Source organism: Gracilinanus agilis, chromosome 3 (genome assembly GCF_016433145.1).
Source record: "Gracilinanus agilis isolate LMUSP501 chromosome 3, AgileGrace, whole genome shotgun sequence".
NCBI lineage: Eukaryota > Metazoa > Chordata > Mammalia > Didelphimorphia > Didelphidae > Gracilinanus > Gracilinanus agilis.
Window position 1 is genome coordinate 451,806,356 of NC_058132.1, and position 20,909 is coordinate 451,827,264.

Genomic DNA, 20,909 nt, shown 5'->3' on the forward strand with positions numbered 1-20,909 from the left:
TGTTTTTTATGGTTTCCTCTTGTTCCCTAATTGTTTGTGTTTAGATGCTAATCATTTGTTTTTGACTGCTCTGTAATTCAGGGTTCTGAACCTAGGATCCATCAGCCTTTTTTTTTTTAAAAAATCAAACAATTTGGTGACTGTCTTGCAATATTGTTGGTTTCCTTAGTCATCCTATGCAGTTTAGTTTGTATTACACTGAGATGGGGTTCAAAGGTTTTACTAGACTGCCAAGAGGGGTTCATGACCCAAAAAAGGTTAAAAAAACCCCTTCTAACTTATCAGTTGTTTTAAATTCTAATGTAAAATGAACTGGGATATCCCTAGGCTCTACTGCCAACTCTTTTCTCTCTCCATTCACTCCCCAGAAAGAGAATTTATTTTTTGCATTCATAAGATTGTTGAATCTGACTCTCCCATCCTCCCATGTGTGCTCTGGTCCCTTAATTCTAATGGTCCATTGAGTATCTCAGCTTGGATGCCAAAGGTTGCCTCAAATGCAGTAAGTTTGAAACAATAGTCTAGTCCAGCAATGGGCAAACTGCAGCCCCCTGAAATGTTCTATCCAGCTGAACATTATTCTTAATCTGATGAATACAATGAGTAGGATACAATACAATGAAACTTCAAAAGAGTTGCTCTAGAAACAGACTGATAGATGAGCATTTCCTTTCCTTTGGCCTCCTCTTTAAAACATTTGCCCATCACTGGTCTATGGAATGAGCACTCTACTAGGAATCAAGAGACCTTGATATTAAATCTGGCTGTGTTACCAACTAGCTACAGAGACAGATCAGTCACTAAAAGTTCTCTGGCCCTCAATTAAAGAGTTGCACTAAATGACCTCTAATGTCCTACTAGATATATAGTTCTCTTATTTTACAAAGTTGTTATCCCTCCCAAGTCAATTTTTCTTCTCAGCTGGCTTTTTATAATATAATCCTTCTTTCAGTCTGTCAAAAAAAAAAACAAACCACACACACACACACCCCCCAAAACCTTGGAAACATCTTTGATTCCAAGTTCTCATACCTAATCTTTTGCCAATTTTTTCTTTTAGAATTTCTGATTAGTACTCTGTTCTCTATAGCTTTGTACTCTATTGCTCTTGTCTTTGTCCTAGCCCATGTCTTCATAACCACCTTCTTCAAAGACTGAAAATCTCTTAGTTAGCCTATTTCTAGGCTCTCCCCTTCCAATTTATCCTGTATACCACTGCCAGACATTTTTCTAGATTGCTTGTTTGACTTGCCATTATATTATTAAGGAATGGAACCTAAAGGTCTCCAGCCTGGCTTTAACATCCTATATAATCTGACCCCCAAACCCCCACTGCCTTGTCCAAAATTGTTTCTTACTACTTTCCTAAATAGCAGTTTAATCCAAAAGACACCCTCTTCTAGCCATCTGAACATCTATGCTCATGTGGTCCACCTCACAACTTTGAAATCCACTTCTCCTTATTTATCTGTACAATCTTACCATACCTTAAGAATCAGTTCAAATTTCTCTCCTTCATAAAAGCATTCTCCAACTAACTGCTCCAAATCCCACTAATATTTTTCTTTCTTTTTTTAATATGGCATTTTTGGTTTCTGCAACTAGATTCCTGAGGGTACAGAATATTTTTTATGTTTCCCCCATGGCATCTGAGCAAAAAGAAAGAACTCAGTGAATGCATATTGACTGATCTTACCCTTCAGAAAGCTATCTAACCTTTTATCTCATTATTCTCTGTATGTACAGGATGGGGCATGGGTTTCATTCATATTTTCTAGGTAATGTAGCTCATGATATTTTAGAAAAGATGTCATAACACTTAGGGTTGAGTCCTGGTTGTGTCTCTTACTAACTATATCATGTTAGAGATGTTAGGAGATCCATAAACCTCATCTGAAAATGGTGATAAAAATAATGCTGGTATTCATACCTCACAAGGTTGTGAAGACAGTACTTCATACACTCCAAAGGCCAAATAAATGGGCATTATTTTATTGCTACTATATTGACCAAATATATTTGGTATAAAATAGGCTTCTAAAAGGATAGTGGTTAAATGATTTCCCTTTAAAACATTTTCCCCAAGAGAGAAATCTCATCTGATTTCTCCCTGATTCAGGTGAATATACAAAAATGTAATTTTAAAGCACATTGTTGTTCCTTTAAGGTAATATCACTTTTAAACTAGTAGGAGTCACATCTAGATTGAAAATCTTTAAGATATCTCCAAATGTTTATTTTTATAAAGGTTTAAAAAAATCTTTTTGTTGTTTTTTAGACAAAAAATTCACCCCCAAACCTAGAATCTAAAAGTTACCTGTAGCCATTTAAAAAAATTTTGGCTTAAATTAGGAAATCAAGTTAGGAAGGCTATCAGTAAGAAAGATGTTGAGAGAATATGGGTTAGTGAACAGGAAGAACATGCTTGTGAATTCATCCTCCAAGTGAAAAACCAGGGGAGGAAAAACTATAGATTTCACTACTAATTTGAAATTAAATTCTATCAGAAGAATGTGCTGTAATGTAAAATTTAACAAAGGAATCATATTTTTAGAAAACTACTGAATCCTCCCTATTGCCCAATTATTAATGACTCAAAGATTCAGCATTATTATTGTTTTATTTTTATTATTATTTTTAACAGGTATTGTTGATTCACTTTTTTTCCTCTTTAAGTGTTTAGAAACTACCCCTATTGTGTATCCTTAAGACATTCTACAACAGGCAAAATTTCAGACTGACCCTATTCAAATCCTCTGCACCATCTTCCCGTGATGTGCCAACAGATCTGGTGAATAGCCTAAGTTGTACCTGTGGTGATAACAGTTGAAGGCTGTTGGCTCTGACTGCCATCCCTTGCCCTATGTTCAAGCCTCCATCTGAGCCTTTCGCTCTCACTTTGTCCCGAGTCACGTACATGGAATGCCTATGAGGCCGCTGCTGGGAAGAGAAAGGGCTGGTATAGCCTAGACCATAGGAAAAAGATTCGTGTGGTGCAGATAGTGAATGTGAATGGCTTCCATCCATGTGGTCGGGCAGTTTCAATTCCTCCATTGTTTTGGAATGTCTTGTTGCTGTTCGCCGTGAGTCCAGGGTGCCCTCACTTCGGTTAGTTCTCCCAGAAGGACTAAGTAAAGTTCTACTGTCACTGTGCCTGGGAGGGGTTGGGCTGGTGGGAGAGTTCAAGTCTAGGCAGCTAGATGGAAAATACCTGCCACTATTGGGATCAGAAATCTGAACTCTGGCTTCAGAAAGGTTACTCACAGACTTGGAATCAGTCAGAACCCCGTGACTTTTGGCCTTTGCCCTATAAGAAGGACTCTTAGAGGACTGGGGAATAGTGTCTATGTAGCTATGCCGTCCATGCTTTTCACCAGGCTGTAATGTTCCAGTTTTGCTTTGTGAACTTTCCATAAATGAGTGTCGGTTCTGCTGAGACCTACTGTTTGACTTAAGGTATTTTGTGCCTGGGCCCTCAGAAGCCTTTTGGTCAATATTGAAATCAAATTCTGTTTTTGATTTTGTTTCTTTGGGGCTAAGAAGATGTGGAATGTTGTTATTGGTGAGATCTTTGTTTGCAGATCCCGGTGGGTTACTTGTTTGATAGGGTTTGGTGTGCATGGGACTATGAGAAGCTGCAGAAAGGTTTCCATTGAGGAAGCTTTCATTTGCTGGAAGAACATCTTCATTCCGTGGAAGTCCAACACTCAGGTTCTGTATATCTTTACTGTTAGATCTGTGATGTGCCTGCAAAGCAGCATTTTTACTGGCTTGATTTCTACATTAAAAACAAAAGAAGTATTAACATATGAGCTCTCCTCACAAACAGAAACATACATAAAATTATTTTTAAATGACCAGATAGTAAAGATTTCACAATAAACAGAAATGTTAACTTTTTAAAACAATGTGTCTGTGTTAAAATAAATTGTAGGCAATAATAGTTATGGCAAAGGTTTTTGTAATAATAATATTTCCATGTCACATCCTGTGGAGGGCCCACAGAAACATTATTTCTACTGATGTTATTCCAACAAATTCTCGATAATTAATATTTCAGTGCAACTAATGCTTTGTTTAGGTCTTGTCCATGAAATAATATCCTCATGAAGAAAAATTATTTGATTATAGAATATCTGTGGAAAAGAAGAAATATGAGCAGTAGCTAGAATCATCAGTTCTTTTGTTCTTCTTTGATACCAGTAAACAAAATTTCATCTTCAATTTTTCATTTTAACCCATTTCAAGTATTCCAACACTCCAGTGAGGAAAAGCCACTTCAATTACAAAAGCCAAACCCCTCTCTCCATATGCACATATATACACACAAAAATCTTACAGCTTTGAAGAAAAGGACAGAGATGGAGGTGCATTTATTTATCACTTTATCACTCATTTTCTATGTTCAGAGAACTTTTTTTTACTTGCTCTATCATAGGTCACTCAGAGTCAGAGAAAAAGGGGATGCTTGTTTTGTTACCCAGAGTACCCTGTCAAGTGTGAAACAGAATATGGTCTGCATGCACATTTTGGAAAAGTAAAAATTGTGTAGTTTCTATTTTGTACCCTAAACTGGGATCAATTACTGAATGGAGGAGTTCTCACTGCATGAATAGAACCAGGAAAGTTTTTCCTTCAAGGCTTTCAGAGTACTTAAAATAACATTGTCTCATATTCTTATTCCTAGTTGACAGAGACTTTCTCTAAAATTGAGAAGTTTATTTCATATTTAAGTTTAAAAACAAAATGAAACAGAAATATAAAATAAAACTTCATCCATTATGAAAAGTGGAAGTTTGATGTCTTAAGATTACTTCATTTTATCTTTACCATTAAGAAAAGAGAAATTAGTTTGGGATGGATAGGTTTTTTGATAGAGAAACAATTCAAACAAATGATTCTCTGTTCTTGCCAAATATTTAGAAAAATCTTGCTTCAAATATAGCTATCGTCAGAGATGGTTTGATTAGGGAATATTTTATTCTCTTTATATTGCAATGAAAGAAATGTCACATTTTTTGTAGCAGTATGATAATCTGTGAAAATAAGCCTTCAAATTTCCCCCATCAGCATGTATGCTCAGGCATCATAAATGAGGGACTTCTTCCTGTCCTCCCACTTCTCAGATGGTGATCTCTGCCAAGAACTATTTGAGAAGCTATTCAAAGAACTGACATTAAGGGAAGCCTAAAGCAATGCTGAATGTCTCTTCTCCAAAACACATTTCATTAATACCTCCAGCTAGGCCCCAAGAGTCACATTATTAAAAACAACAAAAAACAATCCCACCCACCCCACTCCTGCCCACCTTAATTAAAAACTATTAACTAAATAGTTAAGTTTCAGACCTGGAAAGATATTTCATTCTTTTTGCATTCTCATATATTATGCTTTCCCATATATTATGGCATTAGTCTCTCTAAAGAATATTCTCCCTCATAGAAAGATTAGTAGTTTAAAACTTCTAAGCTCTAAATCAATGGTTCCCAAACCCTTTCCAGAAAAAATATTACTTAGCCCCCTGGAAATTAATTTTTTAAAAATTTTAATAGCAATTAATAGGAAAGATAATTGCACCTGTGGCCATCATCACCTCCCTGGATCGCTGCAGCACCCACCAGGGAGCAGTGACGCCCACTTTGGGAATCACTGCTCTAAAAGATTGCTGCTTTGCAGAAATTAGAGAACTCATTACATTTTCTTATAAACCCATATCTTCTCCAAAATTCTCCATTTTCTTTGAGGGAAACACTGTCGCTTTGCTAACTTAGGTTCATTACTGTAAAATCATCCTTGTCTTTCTCCTCCACCCAAGACTTCTACATCTTCTTCCACAAAACATGTCTTTTTCGTTTGTACCTTTTCTTCCATGTATATACCAGTTTGTGTTTGTTATACCTACTCCAACTCACCTGACAGTAGATGCATGTTCCTTGAGGGCCAGGAACGATTTCATTTTTATATTTGAATCCCCAGTATGTAGCACAGTATCTGGCACATAGTAGGTGCTATAATTGGTGTACGATACCTTTGAATTGAATTACAATTACCTACCAGTTACTGAAATACTTTAGCTCCTTTTTCATTGAAGTTACAATGATAAAGCCACACCAGAAACAAAGTCAATTTTAAGCTTATCACAATCCATTCCTGTTTTTGGCATGCTTTTCTCCTTTAAATTCTGGGAAAGGGTCCATTGTGAAGATTTTTGATCTCCCAAAATGTCTCTGACATTCCCACAAATGTCTCTTACTATTACACTGAATAACTTAGATACAAACCCAACTAAGGAAAGCAGAGGGCATTTAGCAGAAAGAATCTAATTAAGAAATTATACATGTTCTATATAAAAAGGAATATAAACTGCACGGATAAAATAAGGTATTCAGACAAATGCCAAAATGACACTCAAGTAAATCTTATCAATAAATCTCTCATCCCTTTTTTATCTCAACCTCTTTGTGAATCATTTATATTATTCTCCACTCTTGACTCTCTAGTCCCTTTTGTCAACCCTAGATTATTCCCCATTTGCTCCAATCCTCTTTCCCCATGTTATGTGTCACCAAACCCTAATCCCAGATTACTCCCTCATCAGTTTCCTTTACCTCCATTCATATGCTGTCAAATAAGAGTTGGAGAAAATTGCGAAACCAAGATGATGGGGGTCCACTACAAATCTAATTTCAGAGATCCACACGACAAACAAAGCAGTCCTATTCCTTTCTAAATCTCTCTCCCATTTAATACAGTTAACTAATTGTTCCAAACTGTGTCTCTCCTCAAGCCTCCCATGGGATTCCTCTTTCCTTCACTTTTGGCTGAGGACCACATCTCTGACTGAAAAAACTGAGGCCTCATACATATCACTGATATAATTTTGTATAATCTATCATTTCATTTCAGTCATTAATTAAGTAGTGGCCCATTCCATGCCAAGGTCAGTCACTCTACATGTATTTTTGGTTCCAGTCCTTCAAATATTATCCAGAAGATCTCATATTCAGTTGCTTCCTCTATTTTGCCTCACCTTTTCTTCTAAACTCCTTGAAAAAGTCATCACTACTCAATATCTCCACTTTCTTCTTACTTTCTACTAAAAATCAATGCAATTTGTTTTTTTAACTTCATCATTCAACTGAAAACTACTCTCTCTAAAATTACCAATGATCTCTTAATTGCCAAATACAATGGTCTTTTCTTAATCCTCTTCCTTCTTTAACTTTGTACAGCATTTGACACTGCTATTCACCACCTGCTTGATACTCTTTCTTCTCTAGGTTTTCATGATAGTGCACTCTTTTGGTTCTCCACCTACTCGTCTCAGTCTCCATTATAAGAAACTTTATCCTTGATGTGACCTCATAATGGTAAATGATCTTTATGGTTCTATTATCTCTATATTACCCTCTTTGGTGATCTTATCAGTACCTATGGCTTTAATTATTATCTCTATACAAAATGATCCTCAGATCTATGCATACAGTCTTTGCTTCTCTTTTGAGATCCATCCTATCTTTTAATTACTCAATGGACATTTCAAACTGGATGTCCCATGGCATCTCAATCTCAACATGTCCATTAAATTCAGTTTGACAACTGAACTCATTATATTCCCTCCTTAAAGCCAACCTCCATCCTTTGAACTTCTTTATTATTGTGGAAGGCACCATCAGTCTCTCAGGTTTTCATCCTTAGTGTCCACTTTGACTCCTCATTCTCATTCATCCCAAATATCCAGTCATCTTGTCAATTCTAACTATACCATCTGATGATATCCCTCAATAAACTCCACTGGCTTCCTATTACTTCCACAATTAAATATATTAAATATAAAGTCTTTACTTTGTCATTTAGGGCTCTTAAAAACCTAGCTTCTTTCTACCTTTCTAGACTTCTCGTGTTTTTTTTTTTTATACTTTCCTTGCAATACTTGCCCACTTGCTCCTCCTGGCACAGAACACTCCATCTACTATCCTTTCACTAAGTCTTCTCCTTTGCCTGGAATGTCCTTGTTCATCATCTCTACTTCTTGACATAGCTTGATATTTTTTTCCCCAAAACTCAGCTCAAACCCCATTTTCTGTAAACCTCAAATACCCACCTGCCACATAAGCCTTCTATTTTAAGTTTTTCTCATTCTTCTCTGTATTTATCTTACATGAATCTCCATGGGTATTTAAGCCCCTTGAGGACTAAAGCTCAGCACATAGTAAGACCAAAATAAATGCTTATTGACTGATATATTCATATGTCCCCGGGGCCTGAAACATTTCTGTGGGTTAGCAAATATTTATTATGCTACTTTAAATATAACCATGAAGACTCCTTCCATTGACGTGGATAGCCATCTTTTCATTCCTAAATAATAGATATTTAAAGGAGGAACTATGGCCAAAAAAATTAATCCCTTGCTAGTCAAATTTCTGGCAATAGCTCTCTAAACTTAGCTAGGCTAGTCTTCGGACAAGAGATGGAGAGTCACCCAACACATCCTAAAAGTCATTTCAGGTTGATACTGCCAGATGGAGCTTGCACTCTACTCTAATCATGATAAGATATTATAATAGTACTCTAAAAGAGGAAGAAAATGTTGAAAGCTGGCAATATTATGATAATTTTGTTTGAATAGAATTTCCTGAGAAATTTTGCTTGTGCTTATGCTAAACTTATTGAGGTTTCCAAAAAAAGAAAAAAAAAAGGAATACTAAGAAATTATTATGTTCATGTTCTCTCCACAAAGGTCAGAGATATGATATCATAATCATGGTCTAACCCAGGCTCCAAATAAATGTACAAAGGGATAAAGCTGGTCACAAAAAGTTGAGGAACTGAATATTCTTTGAAACTTTTGGTAAAGCATACCCTAATACTAAATTCGGGTCTAAAGGCATATCTTGGGGAAAAAATATTGTTCGCAATAGAATATTAGCTGCCTTAAATGTTCAAATTTAATAAATTAAAAATGGTTTGTAGGTATTTTAACTTACCAAAGTGTAAAGATCTGAATAGATCTGATAGTCCTCAAAAGAAGATTAACAAGTCATACATAGTTTCTTAAATAGTCAGGTTATTCACATTTCTGTTGACAATGGAATCCTGCCAGGGACCAATAAGAAATACTGTCCCAAAGATAATATGAATCTCTTTGGTACAAAAGCTGATACTCTTTTTCTACTTAAGGAAACACTTATGGGGTTAATCTTCTCTAGACAAAGCACTTTTTGAAAGTAGATAAAGGCCAGGTTTGGTGGTACATACTTATAAGTTCTACTAATGAGGAGATTGAGAATGGTGGGTTGCTTAAGCTTCAGAGCTCTCAAATGTAGTGAACTGTCCATATTTTGTGGCATACCTCCTTAAAAGGTCATCTACCTCTATTTTTTCTCTTCTCACTCTTTTCTCAATACTGAATTGAATGTCCAAAAAACATCTTAAACCCAATATGCCCCAAATGGAACTCATTTAACTTTCCCCTTAAGCTATTCTCACCTCTCTATTACTGTAGAGGCAATATCCCATCTTCCTAGTCCCTCAGGCTCACAAAATAGGATTCATTTTGGATTCTTCACTAGCTCTCATTCCCCTAATGCAAACTACTGCCAAGGCCTGTCAATTTGCAACATGTCTCATATATTCCCCCTTCTCTTCTCTTGACATTGCCATCACTTTGGTGCAGACCCTTACCACCTCATGCCTGGACTATTTTAATAGCCTAATGGAGTCTGCTTGCCTCTAGTCTCTCTACACTCCAAACCAATCTTCATTCAGTCACCAATTATGTTCTTGAAGAACAGGTCTTCTATGTCACATATACCTCTGTTTAATAAACTACAATGGCTCCCAATTGCTTCAATGGCCAAATAAAAAATGTTGCTTGGGATTCAAATTCCCTTTCCTTTTCTCCTTCTTTCCAATCTTTCTACTCCTTAATTTCCACTACATTTTCTTCAATCCAGTGACACTGGCCTCCTGCTTGTTCTACAACAAGACCCTCCCCATCTCTTTGCTATAGTCATTTTCTCTTACTATCTTCTATGCCTGGAATGTTCTCCCTCTTCCTGACTACTGATTTCCTTGTCTTCTTCTAACTAAAATCCCACCTTCCAAAGGAGGCCTTTTTAAACATCACTTAATTCTCATGTCTTCCCTCTCTTAATTATTTGTTTGTCCTGAATATAGCTTATTTGTATATATTTGTTTGCATGTTGCCTCCCTCCATTAAGGAGATAGTGAGCTCCTTAAGGGCAGAGACTGCCTTTTGTCTCTTTCTGTAACCCTAACACTTAACACAGTGTCTGGCATAAAGTAGGAGCTTAATAAATGTTTACTAACTGTGAGTAGGCCCCAAATCCCACCACAGTACAACTTTCCAAATGATATGGTAGAGTATTGAAAGGACCCAAATTATAAGTTATCCCAGAAATGCACAGCCTACAAACATATAATAAAATTCCTAAACTAAAGATAAGCAACCAAATTAATACTATTCTAAGTTTTTCACTCAATGCATCAAAATCTCTAAGAATCAAATCAGTAAAATATATTTTAAATTGAAAGTTACCAAAGAAATTTCAGCTAAGAATATTCTGAAAAAGGCATGAGAAATTAAATGAAACCAGAGGTCCCTAAAAGAGTTATGAATGGTTATAAAAGGCTATCAAAAAGTGTTCACTACTGAATAACTTGTTCTTACAGATCAAGCAAAGAATTACATCTTAAGCTTTTAAAATTCCATCTCTCTTATTGGAAGAGAGTGTTCTTCTGAAAGAGCTTAATTTCGAGAATAACAGCTTTGTGCTTCTCTAACAATGATGGAGGAGGAAAAATTAATTCATGCTTTCCATCAAATTAAATGTATCACCAAATCATATTCTCCACTTTCTTGGATTTGTCTTAGTATCTATCCACTCTAGTCAACTGAGGGTAATGCCTACATAGACAAAAATATATACAATAATATTATGAAGCATGTTGAAAAAAATAACCAATGAAGAAACTGTTAGTACTTGTGCTCTGTTTTATTATTGTTTTGCCAAGAATTTAATTCTATAGTTGAGGTTTAATTAAAACACGCTTGTAGAGGGCTCATCCTTAGAAAAATGGCAAAGGAAATAGGAAAGAAGATCTGTAGAAGATCTGAGTGATCTTCATATCATTCATCCCTGTTTTGTCATGGCACCCTTTTGCCCCAGTGCCATCACATACTCATCACATACTGTGCCTCATTCCCACAAAGCCTTGCTCTATTTGCAAGCTAGAAACTGTCAACTGATAAAACTTCATGTATTATCTTTTCAAGGATATCTATATTTTCAGAGAAGACATAACTAAATAACTCACAAGGCCTAAAGGAAAGTGCTGCTCACTATAGGATTTCAAACACGTGAGTGATTTGATTCTATATAATAGGCTGGTGTGGGCCTTTTCCCACACAAGAGCATTCTGTTTTATCTACTTATAACCCTGCTTTTTTACTGTCTTAGAAAGAAATATTTACCTATTAGATAATGTGTTGCTTTCAACATGGTATGGTTTTCTCTTTGCTGATCGTGAAGGTGAAGTTCCACAACGATCCAAGAGTCTCTGGGTTTGAAATGAAGGATGGTTCAAACATTGTTCTGTCAAGTATCTGTCTGCTGGATCCAACTTCAGTAAATTCTTAAAAGGAAAAAAGTCCAAGATTTGGAAATATAAATTTAAGTAGATAAAAATTAATTTAGTAAACTTAAAAAATTTATATAAGATTAATTTTCAAAGCTTTTCCCCCCTCCCAGTTGTTGGCAAACATAACAACATTAAAAATTAACAAATCAAATCAGTCTTTATTTTTAAATTTAAAAAGTTTAAATAAAAGCTCAAGAAAGTAAGCAAAACAGGAAAAAAACATTTACCATGACTACACCAATGTGAATGGAAAGAACAAAAAAAGAAAAGGAAGCCTGTTTAATTAATAACAACAAATCTTGATATTTGAGAAAAGTTGGGTAAATTCCATTTCCTCTGTTCTTTGCAGAGATGGGGAGCTATGGATGTCAAATATTGCATATACTTTCAGAGCTGATAAGCTGGGCTTTTTTTTGCTGAACTTTTTTTCCTCTTTCATTTAAAAATATTTATTAGAAAGGGTGGCTTGGGTTAGGAGGATAAGGATATATTCAGAAATAAAAAAGTAAAATAAAAACAAAAAGATATTGATAGAAAATAACATTAAAGAAAGAAATGAAGTTAAAGTGAGTTAAAAAATAAAAGCACAAGGCTGGGAGTTGGCACATCTGAATTCTAATCTATGTTGTTACTAGTGGGCTATGAAAAGTTGGGCAAATTACTTAACTACTCTAGACTTCAGTTTTACTTGTAAAATGAATAGAGCACAGTGGACTGAGATGATATCTAATGTCCCTTCTAGCCCTATGAATTTATGCCATCTGTGGAATATGACAGTAGTAAATAAATATGGTTTGAACTGGATCATTCCAAACATACTCAGTGGCCAAAATCCTCTTGTGAATTAGTGGCTACTAAGAGAAAAGATGGAGAAGTATTTCACCAGAACTAAATTTGTTCAGGATGCTGGATTATTTGCAACATAGTCCCATGTCCCTAAGGCCTGAGTAGAAGAGTCTAAGAGCCAGGATACTATTTAGAGTTGTAGTCTCAATGGAAATGAAAATATTATCTTTCTGGTCAAAGAGCTTTTGTTCAGAAACCTAAGCCACTGATTCTAGTGATTTTGCATTAATATTGACTTAGATAAAGGTCTGAATGCAGTACAATTCTTTTTCTTTTCCTAAATGGAGAACAAAAGCTACCTTGTATAGGTGTATGCAGAATGATTTTGGTTTCATTGGTATTAGCATTACAATGATTGTATTTTTAAAAGACATCAGCTAAAAATAAGTGTAAAAACTCGTTGTCCAAAAATAGTATTTTAAAGCACATGAATATATGTGTATTTTGGGAAATCAGATTTCTATAAGCCAGTTCTCATTTTACACTGAAATTTTTTAAAAAATGTTACCAGGAGAAAATGTTGTAACTATTAATTATGAAACTTCAGGTCTATAAATTTCCTTCATGAGGGGGTAGCTAGTTGGCTCGGTGAATGGAGGGCTAGGCCTGGAGATGGGAGATCCTGGGTTCAGGTGCTTCTTAGCTTCTTAGGAAAGTCACTTAACTTTCACTGCCTATTTCTTACTATTCTTCTGTCTTGGAACCAATATACAATACTGATGAGTAAGGGTCTAAAAAAAATTCCTTCATGAAACAGGCCATTCTATGAAACTTCTAAGAAGCCACTAAATAATTAGTCATTGTCACAAACTTCCAATGCCAGTAAGAAAAATGACTCATAGTGGACTTGGCACAACTGATCCAATTGTTTTGACTTCTCTTCATACTGGCTACCAATCATTCTGACTGAATCAATGACATAATGGTCCATATTATCATTATAATAGCTATCTGCATTATGATATAGCCAATTTAGACATACAGACACAGCCAACATTAGCACAATGGCATTAAGTAGTGTCTACAAAGAATGAGTTTAGGGGGCAGCTGGGTAGCTCAGTGGATTGAGAGCCAGGCCTAGAGCAAGGAGGTCCTAGGTTCAAATCCGGCCTCAGACACTTCTCAGCTGTGTGACCCTGGGCAAGTCACTTGACCCCCACTGCCTACCCTTACCAATCTTCCACCTATAAGTCAATACACAGAAGTCAAGGGTTAAAAAAAAGAAAAAAAAAAAAAGAATGAGCTTAGCAAAGCAGAAATATTCTTATTACTTGTTAGTTCCAGGTTCAAATGTACAGTAAATGATAAAAGAAAGGAAAAATAGAAAACTCAATTTGTTCTAGTTTTTCCACTTTATAAAATTAATCAAATAAGTTTGGTAAGCACTTTAGGAAAAACAACACACAAACTATAATAATCATCATTTATGAAGAGATGATAATTTCAGATTATAAGCTCCTCATATTCTCTAATATGCTTATTAACTGGATTCAAATACAGCCCAGTTATATATGGCTATATAAATGATATGATCATTTAATATTGTGGAGTGGCCAATTAGCCACATAACAATAATCAGATAAATATATATTAAAGATCTATGATTAATCAACAAATATTTATGCAAATACTCTGCATTATAAATATAAAATGTTAAGACACAAGACCATGTTGGACTTAATAGATTATGCATGTTATTTACTGAAATTCAATCTCTACAATTCACTTAGGCAAATTTCTTTTCTATTAATATAGGGCCTAAGTCACATAATGTTTTATAATATATTCCTATGGAGAGACAGGTAAAACATAAATTAAAGAATACTGCACATGGAAGAGCGAAGAGCACAATGTCCTACCTTCATTAAGTCAAGCAAAACGCCACTTAAAATTCCTAGATATCTTCTCTCCAAAGATTGGGGGTGATTAACAGCTGGGAACTGCAAACATAACATAAGGGTAGGGAATGAAGTTAGAGATGTGTGGTAGAAGAGAAATGACACAGTACCACAAAATAACTATATCACTAAAATTATTCTACATCTGTGCTACTTTTAAGATCCCCCTCCTACCCCTAAACTGACAGGGATCAGTTAGTAGGAATGGCTTTTCCATAAGAATTGTATTAAAAGGATCTCAGATGAAAGATGACAAAAGAAAATGTGAAGCCATATTGTAAATGAAGTGTATAAAATAAATAGGAAATACTGGTGCAAAACACAGTAATTTGAAATCATTTCCAGATACATTTTTATTAATCAAAGTTATAATTATGTAAAATATTCTATTTATTCATTCTAGCCCAATGGAAATATGCATTTGGAAAACTATACCACTTCATGAGATTTGTCATTCACATTAACTGGTACTTAGTTTTACACTGTCAACTAATAACAATACAAATAGTGAAAAAATCAGAATGGGTAATATAAGTGTAATGCCGCCTCTGCTGGGGAGAGAGGTACCTGGAACACACATAAACTGGTGAAGGGTAACACTGTAAAACCTGTGCTTTAGGGAAATCACTTTGGTGGTTATGTGAAATATGTATTTTCATGGGGAAAGATGAAAAAGGGAGACCAAGAGTTCAGGTGAAAAGTGATGGAGTTGTAATAATTAAAATTATGAGGCTGGTAGCAGTAGAATAATTTTATTAAATCAAAGTACTAGTAGTAAAGAGTAGTAGTAGTAAAGAGAGGGAAAGTTAGGGGAAAAGTAGAGAAATACTTAGCTTTCTAATCTGCAATGCCATTTGGGCCTCTAGCTAAAATTCCAACAACAGTTCATTCCACTCTCCACGCTCACACTAGTTAAGACCAAGACTGGCTCCTGGTCTGACCTTATAAGCTTTCTTCTCTACCCACTAACTCTCACATGTCACACCTCAGGAACCAATCATAGTTTCTTAATTTGCCTGGGTCGCTCAGGGGGCACTACCTTTCTAGCAGTTATATCATTCTCAACTCCTTATTCACACTCACCTCACATATCCAATCATTAGCCACATATATTTTTTGATTAACAAACATATTTTACTTAAGTGACCTGCCTACCAACTGTGTAAGCCGGGGGCCTTATATGCCATAAGTGACTTTTTTTGAGATGTAGTCAATGTTAAATTGAGAATTCTAATGTATATCTATAATATTCTGGTTTTCCCTTCAGTAGCCATGGCAAAATGGAAAGAGAATAGGCCTGTATGTCAAGACAACCTAGATGAAAATCCTGAATGACAAAGCATGGCTATGTGATGCTAGGCAAATCATTGATGGTCCCCTAGGTCCAAGACCACTTTCTGAGGCTACAGAGCAGGTGCTGATCTCCATTGGTAAAGAGAATTTCTTCAACAAGAATTTCCACAAGGATAAAATCACAGATTCCATAAAAAAAAAAAAAACAGTATTTAAAAAGTCTTAATTTTCTTGAATTCACTCAACTTTAAAACTCCTTAAATGGAACTGAATGTGAAACTAAATTCCATGGCAACAGACTGAGGTAATAAAGCATTACAGTTTCACTAAAAAGCCAAGATGCTAGAAACAAAATGGAATGAGAATGCGACAAATCAAATTCATTGTGTTAAAAAGAAAATGTGTTAAAATTGCTCCAAAATGAAAGTCATCCGTTTAGCATGAGGAATGAGAGGATGTGGGCTTAAATCTTGCTTCTGACACTCAATTACTTATGTTTCCTTAACCTCTCAATTTCCTCATCTCCAAAATAAAAGATTCGGACTAACTGGCCTCCAAGATCCCTTCTAAACTTATGAAAATATGACATTAACATCTAAACTTTAATAATAACTAAAAATTAAAAATAAAACACCTCAACCATTTCAATCTTTTTATCATTTTGCAAATATTCAACATTTTCCCAAAATTATATAAATCATCACATTATGTCTTGCCTTTGTCTATCTTTATTTTAACATTTAACATTAAACATTTGATGTTTCAGGATAATACAGAGAATAGAACAATAGATGGTGATTGCTAAAGAGTTGTTCCAGGTCAGTTTGGAATTTGTGAATTTTATGAATTGACTTATTTGTCATTAAAACTCTTAAAAGGATAAAGGACTGCTATACATATAAATACACACATACATATATATGTGATATAATTATAAATATAAACAAAATCATATATACGCTATATGTATATGGCATACATACACACATACAAACACATACATTCCAGAAATGCAAGCAAGAGTCACCATCTAAAGACGAGTACAAAGGAATGGTGAGGTTCTCTAAGAACAATATACAAAAGGCTTATAGCTATACAGCCCTTAATACTTTTCATTGCTTACCAACCAATTGAATTATATATTCTGAAAGTTAAACTCTTCAATAAACAAATTAAACTCTTTTGTTAATATAAAGAATCTTTTAAAAAGCTACAGAGGAGGCAGCTGAGTGGCTCAGTGGATTGAGAGCCAAGTCTAGAGATGGGAGGTCCTAGGTTCAAATCTGGCCTCAGACACTTCCTCGCTGTGTGACCCTGGGACAAGCTACTTAACCCCCATTGCCAATCCTTACCACTCTTCTGCCTGGGAACCAATACATAGTATTGATTCTAAGATGGAAGGTAAGGGTCTTAAAAAAAAAAAAAAGACACTAACTTTTCCTTAGGAACATACTGTAATTGTTTGATAGGCAGTGCTTTAAAACAGAACTAGTCTTTTTGATGAGTTTTACTTTCATTGAAGATCTTAAATGTCTAGAGGCCTCTCTAGATGATCAGAAAGTAAATGAAGAATAACCTCTGTAGGAAAGAGATAGTACTTTTACTTGTAAGGAAGCACTAAATGAGATGATAAAAATGAGTTATGAAGAGGGAAGGGAGGAGAGGGAGAATAGAGACAAATGAACATGAAAAAAGGCAGACAGACACTGTCTCAAAAGAATATTAAGGATGCAGTCCTAACATTTTTGGTCTCTAAGTTAGTGAGAGACAGTCCTCTCCAGATGAGAGGCTACAAACTTAGAGGCAGTCATGGCTGCCCTTTGGTTTCTTAGAGAAAATACCCCAGAGCAAAGTGAAGTGAACAGAACCAGGAGAAGATTGTACACAGTAACAGTAATATTGTATGATGATCAACTATGAATGGCTTAGCTATTCTCAGAAATACAGTGATCTAAGACAATTTCAAAGGACTCACAATGAAAAATGCTATCTACCTCCAAGGAAAGAACGAATGGAATCTGAATGCAGATCAAAGTATACTATTTTTTACAATATTTTCTTTTTGCTTTGATTTTGTTTTATGAGTCTTCTTCCACAACATGACCAATGTGGAAACATGGATTGTTCATATATCATTTAGATAAAAAAATAAAATTTTCTAACCTCAAAAAACTTACATTATATCAATAAGCTAAAAAAATTAATATGTATTATATGCATATTCTCTATATAGCTATACATTAGTACTGGACATATGAATTCACTTATAGAAAACTTCCAGGTAAGGAAATTCTTCTACTAATGCACCTTCTCTGCAATTTAGAATCTTAAGAGAGCTACTGAGAACTCTGACAAGTAAAATGATCAGTTGGGAAATTAATCCAGGCTACCCTTCTTCCTCCCTATCCTAAACATCTACTCCCTATCATTATCCCTATCCCTAAAGAGTGGCAGGGCAGACAGAGGTCAGGCCTCAGAGTCAGGAATACCTGAGCCCAAAGCTACTAATGCCTGTGAGCTGTCTGATCCAGGGTAAATCCCTTAATCTCCAAGGGACCCAGGCAACTATCTCTAAAAGACAAAGATGATGATCAGTATTAGTAAGGTAGTCCTTACACCAAGGGAATTCAGTATTTATGAAATCACATATCTAATTCCCCTACAAAATATGTTAAATAAATGAATATACTTTAGACTTGCCAAAATAAGTTCTGAAATCTGAAATATATTATGAATGTATTCAAATTTGAAAACTGTCCTTGGTTCTAAGCATTTTTTTTATCCTGCCATTAAGGAATACTTCATAAGATTTAAGAAATAAAACACCTAAGAAAATTAAAAATCTTTTAGTGAGAAAGGGAATTATAGTCAATAGTTAGATTAATACCTGTAAATCTAATGAACAACAATTAACATTCCAAACTATGGATTCCCCCCTCCCCCAACCCCCAACAACAAAATCTCTTACCCGGAGCCCATGAAAACGAGGATTGCTGTAGAAGAGCTTCATCTGCTCAGATGGAAGTGGTCCTAGCACCTTCTGAATAGTAAAAAGTTGGTCAATTTCACTTTCTCCAGGAAATAAAGGTTGCCCATCACTAAGCTCCCCAAGAATACAGCCCACAGACCACATATCTACAGATTTTCCATAGGGAGCTCTGAAAAGCAAAAGGAATAATTATCACACCAATTAAAGAAATAATCCTCATTTCCAAATTGTTTTGTTTAAAAAATGATAATTAGTGTTTTAAATTATCTTTAAGCCTTCAGAGTAATAGAAATGTGCCAAGTAGAGTGAGAATGCCTATAGTTGAAATGGAGAATTACAGAAACTAATTTTAGTCAAACATTATCTAAGAACTTCTTCGCATGTGGCCATTTAACATACAAACTTTCTGTTATCTTTATTCTGTTAGTACTCAGTAAGTCAATTCAATTAATAAACATTAATTAAATGGTTATCATGTACCAGGTGATTGTGCTGGGTGCAGGGGCTTTTCATTCCAGCTTCCAATAAGCTTACTTTCTATTGATCTGAAAATGTACACTTTGATGCAATTAATATCTCATTAATTTTGCGATGCTGGGAAATATGTTGTTAAATCTATTTTCCAGAAAAAAGTTTACGCCACGTAAATACTACAAGTTTTAATTTTCCCCATTTTTGTGGGGAAATGTTTATATTTTCTTGCTTTTAAAATAAAATGTAATTTAAATAATATTCATATAGGTGCAGGATTATCATTAGGGACAGCAATGCTTTCAATGGTGTCTTCCTAAATTATTTCCTTTGGGGTTACTAGGAGATTTGGGCTGCCTACTAAATGATCCCAGACTATAGTTCTGCTCTGGATCTGTTGTCCTACCACCATGTCAATCAGTAACATTTCTATTCTTAGCACTGCTGTACCTCAATCCCAGTACTTTTCCTCATGATATATGATCCCAGCTCTTCCTCTTAGAGACTGGCTCCAAGTCCCATTCTTCAAGTAAAGTAAATGGATTCTCTGGTGCACATTTTCTCTAAGGCCTTTTTTTGCTTATTTTTAGGTTCATAACTGTGTTCTATATGGCTTAGATTATCAAAATACAATTGGATAGAGAGAAAAGTGAAACTTTCCTATTAAAGAGGTGAGAGGTTTGGGGGGATTTTTCAGGTACATAAAAATATAACTACAATTAAAAAAACTATGTGAATGCCTAGAAGTAACAAGCCAGGTACTAGTTTTCAAACACCTGAGTTTAAGATAAGCCATCCCTAAAAGGCAATGAAAAAACATTTAAGCCCTTAAAAATCATAACTGATTTAATTTCAAGCAAAAATAATAATGTAAGCTTAAAAAAAGGAAAGGTACAATGAGATACTTGAAAAAATTGAGAGAATGTCTGAAGAATGACATGATAGAATATTCATACAACTTCAACAAAACATGAATATAAAACATTTTCAACACTGACTAGAAAAATACTTTCAAAAGCTGGACTAATAATATTTCAATGGCAGCAGAAATAATGGTTGATGTAAGAGGAAGAAGGGAAAAGAGGACAATTTTTTCCTTTACCTCTGGAGTAGGAGGTGATTGTATATGGGTTAACAAAATAATTCCAGCAAGAGGGAAATTGTACACAGGCAAGAATATTTATGAGGCTAACTGAATTGAGTAGATTATTCTATGAGACATTTTTGAGTACAAGGAGTGAAGTCAAGTCTCCAAAATACTTCACTAGTATATACCTACATGTTTATTATGGATATAACTCTTACCAAGTTTTTTAAAAGTCTCTTTAATAAATAATCCTACTTAAATAAAACTGTCTGTGAAATTCTCAACTTTTTAAAAAAAAATTTTAAATCCTTACTGTGTATTGGTTCTAAATTAGAAGAGTGGTAAGGGCTAGGCAATAGGGTAACCTACCTAAGATCACACAGCTAGGAAGTGTCCGAGGCCAGATTTGAACCCAGGACCTCCCGCCTCTGGGCCTGGCTCTCAATCCACTGAGCAACTTAGCTGACCTGAAGTTTTCAACTTTTTCAAATCTATGTCTTACATATACAACCCTGCTTCCTACTACCCCTTATCAACAGACGAGGCACACAAAATACCCACAGTGTCTTACTATAAAGCTATTTTTGGATATTTATGCAATGGAACAATATAATAGATACCCATTGTAGAGGAAATGTGTGCATGTGTGTGTGTGTCT

General features: G+C 35.0%; 1 protein-coding gene across 1 annotated transcript in view; it reads right to left on the bottom strand.

The window, feature by feature from the left end:
* Nucleotides 1-20,909, bottom strand: part of CDKL5 (cyclin dependent kinase like 5) — a 131,023-nt gene that overhangs the window by 37,529 nt on the left and 72,585 nt on the right. The window contains exons 8-11 of the mRNA XM_044669264.1: nucleotides 18,673-18,862; nucleotides 14,373-14,453; nucleotides 11,501-11,661; nucleotides 2,743-3,778 (exon numbers count right to left, since the gene is read on the bottom strand). Coding sequence (XP_044525199.1) covers nucleotides 2,743-3,778; nucleotides 11,501-11,661; nucleotides 14,373-14,453; nucleotides 18,673-18,862 — 1,468 coding nt within the window. The remainder of the gene's footprint in view (nucleotides 1-2,742; nucleotides 3,779-11,500; nucleotides 11,662-14,372; nucleotides 14,454-18,672; nucleotides 18,863-20,909) is intronic.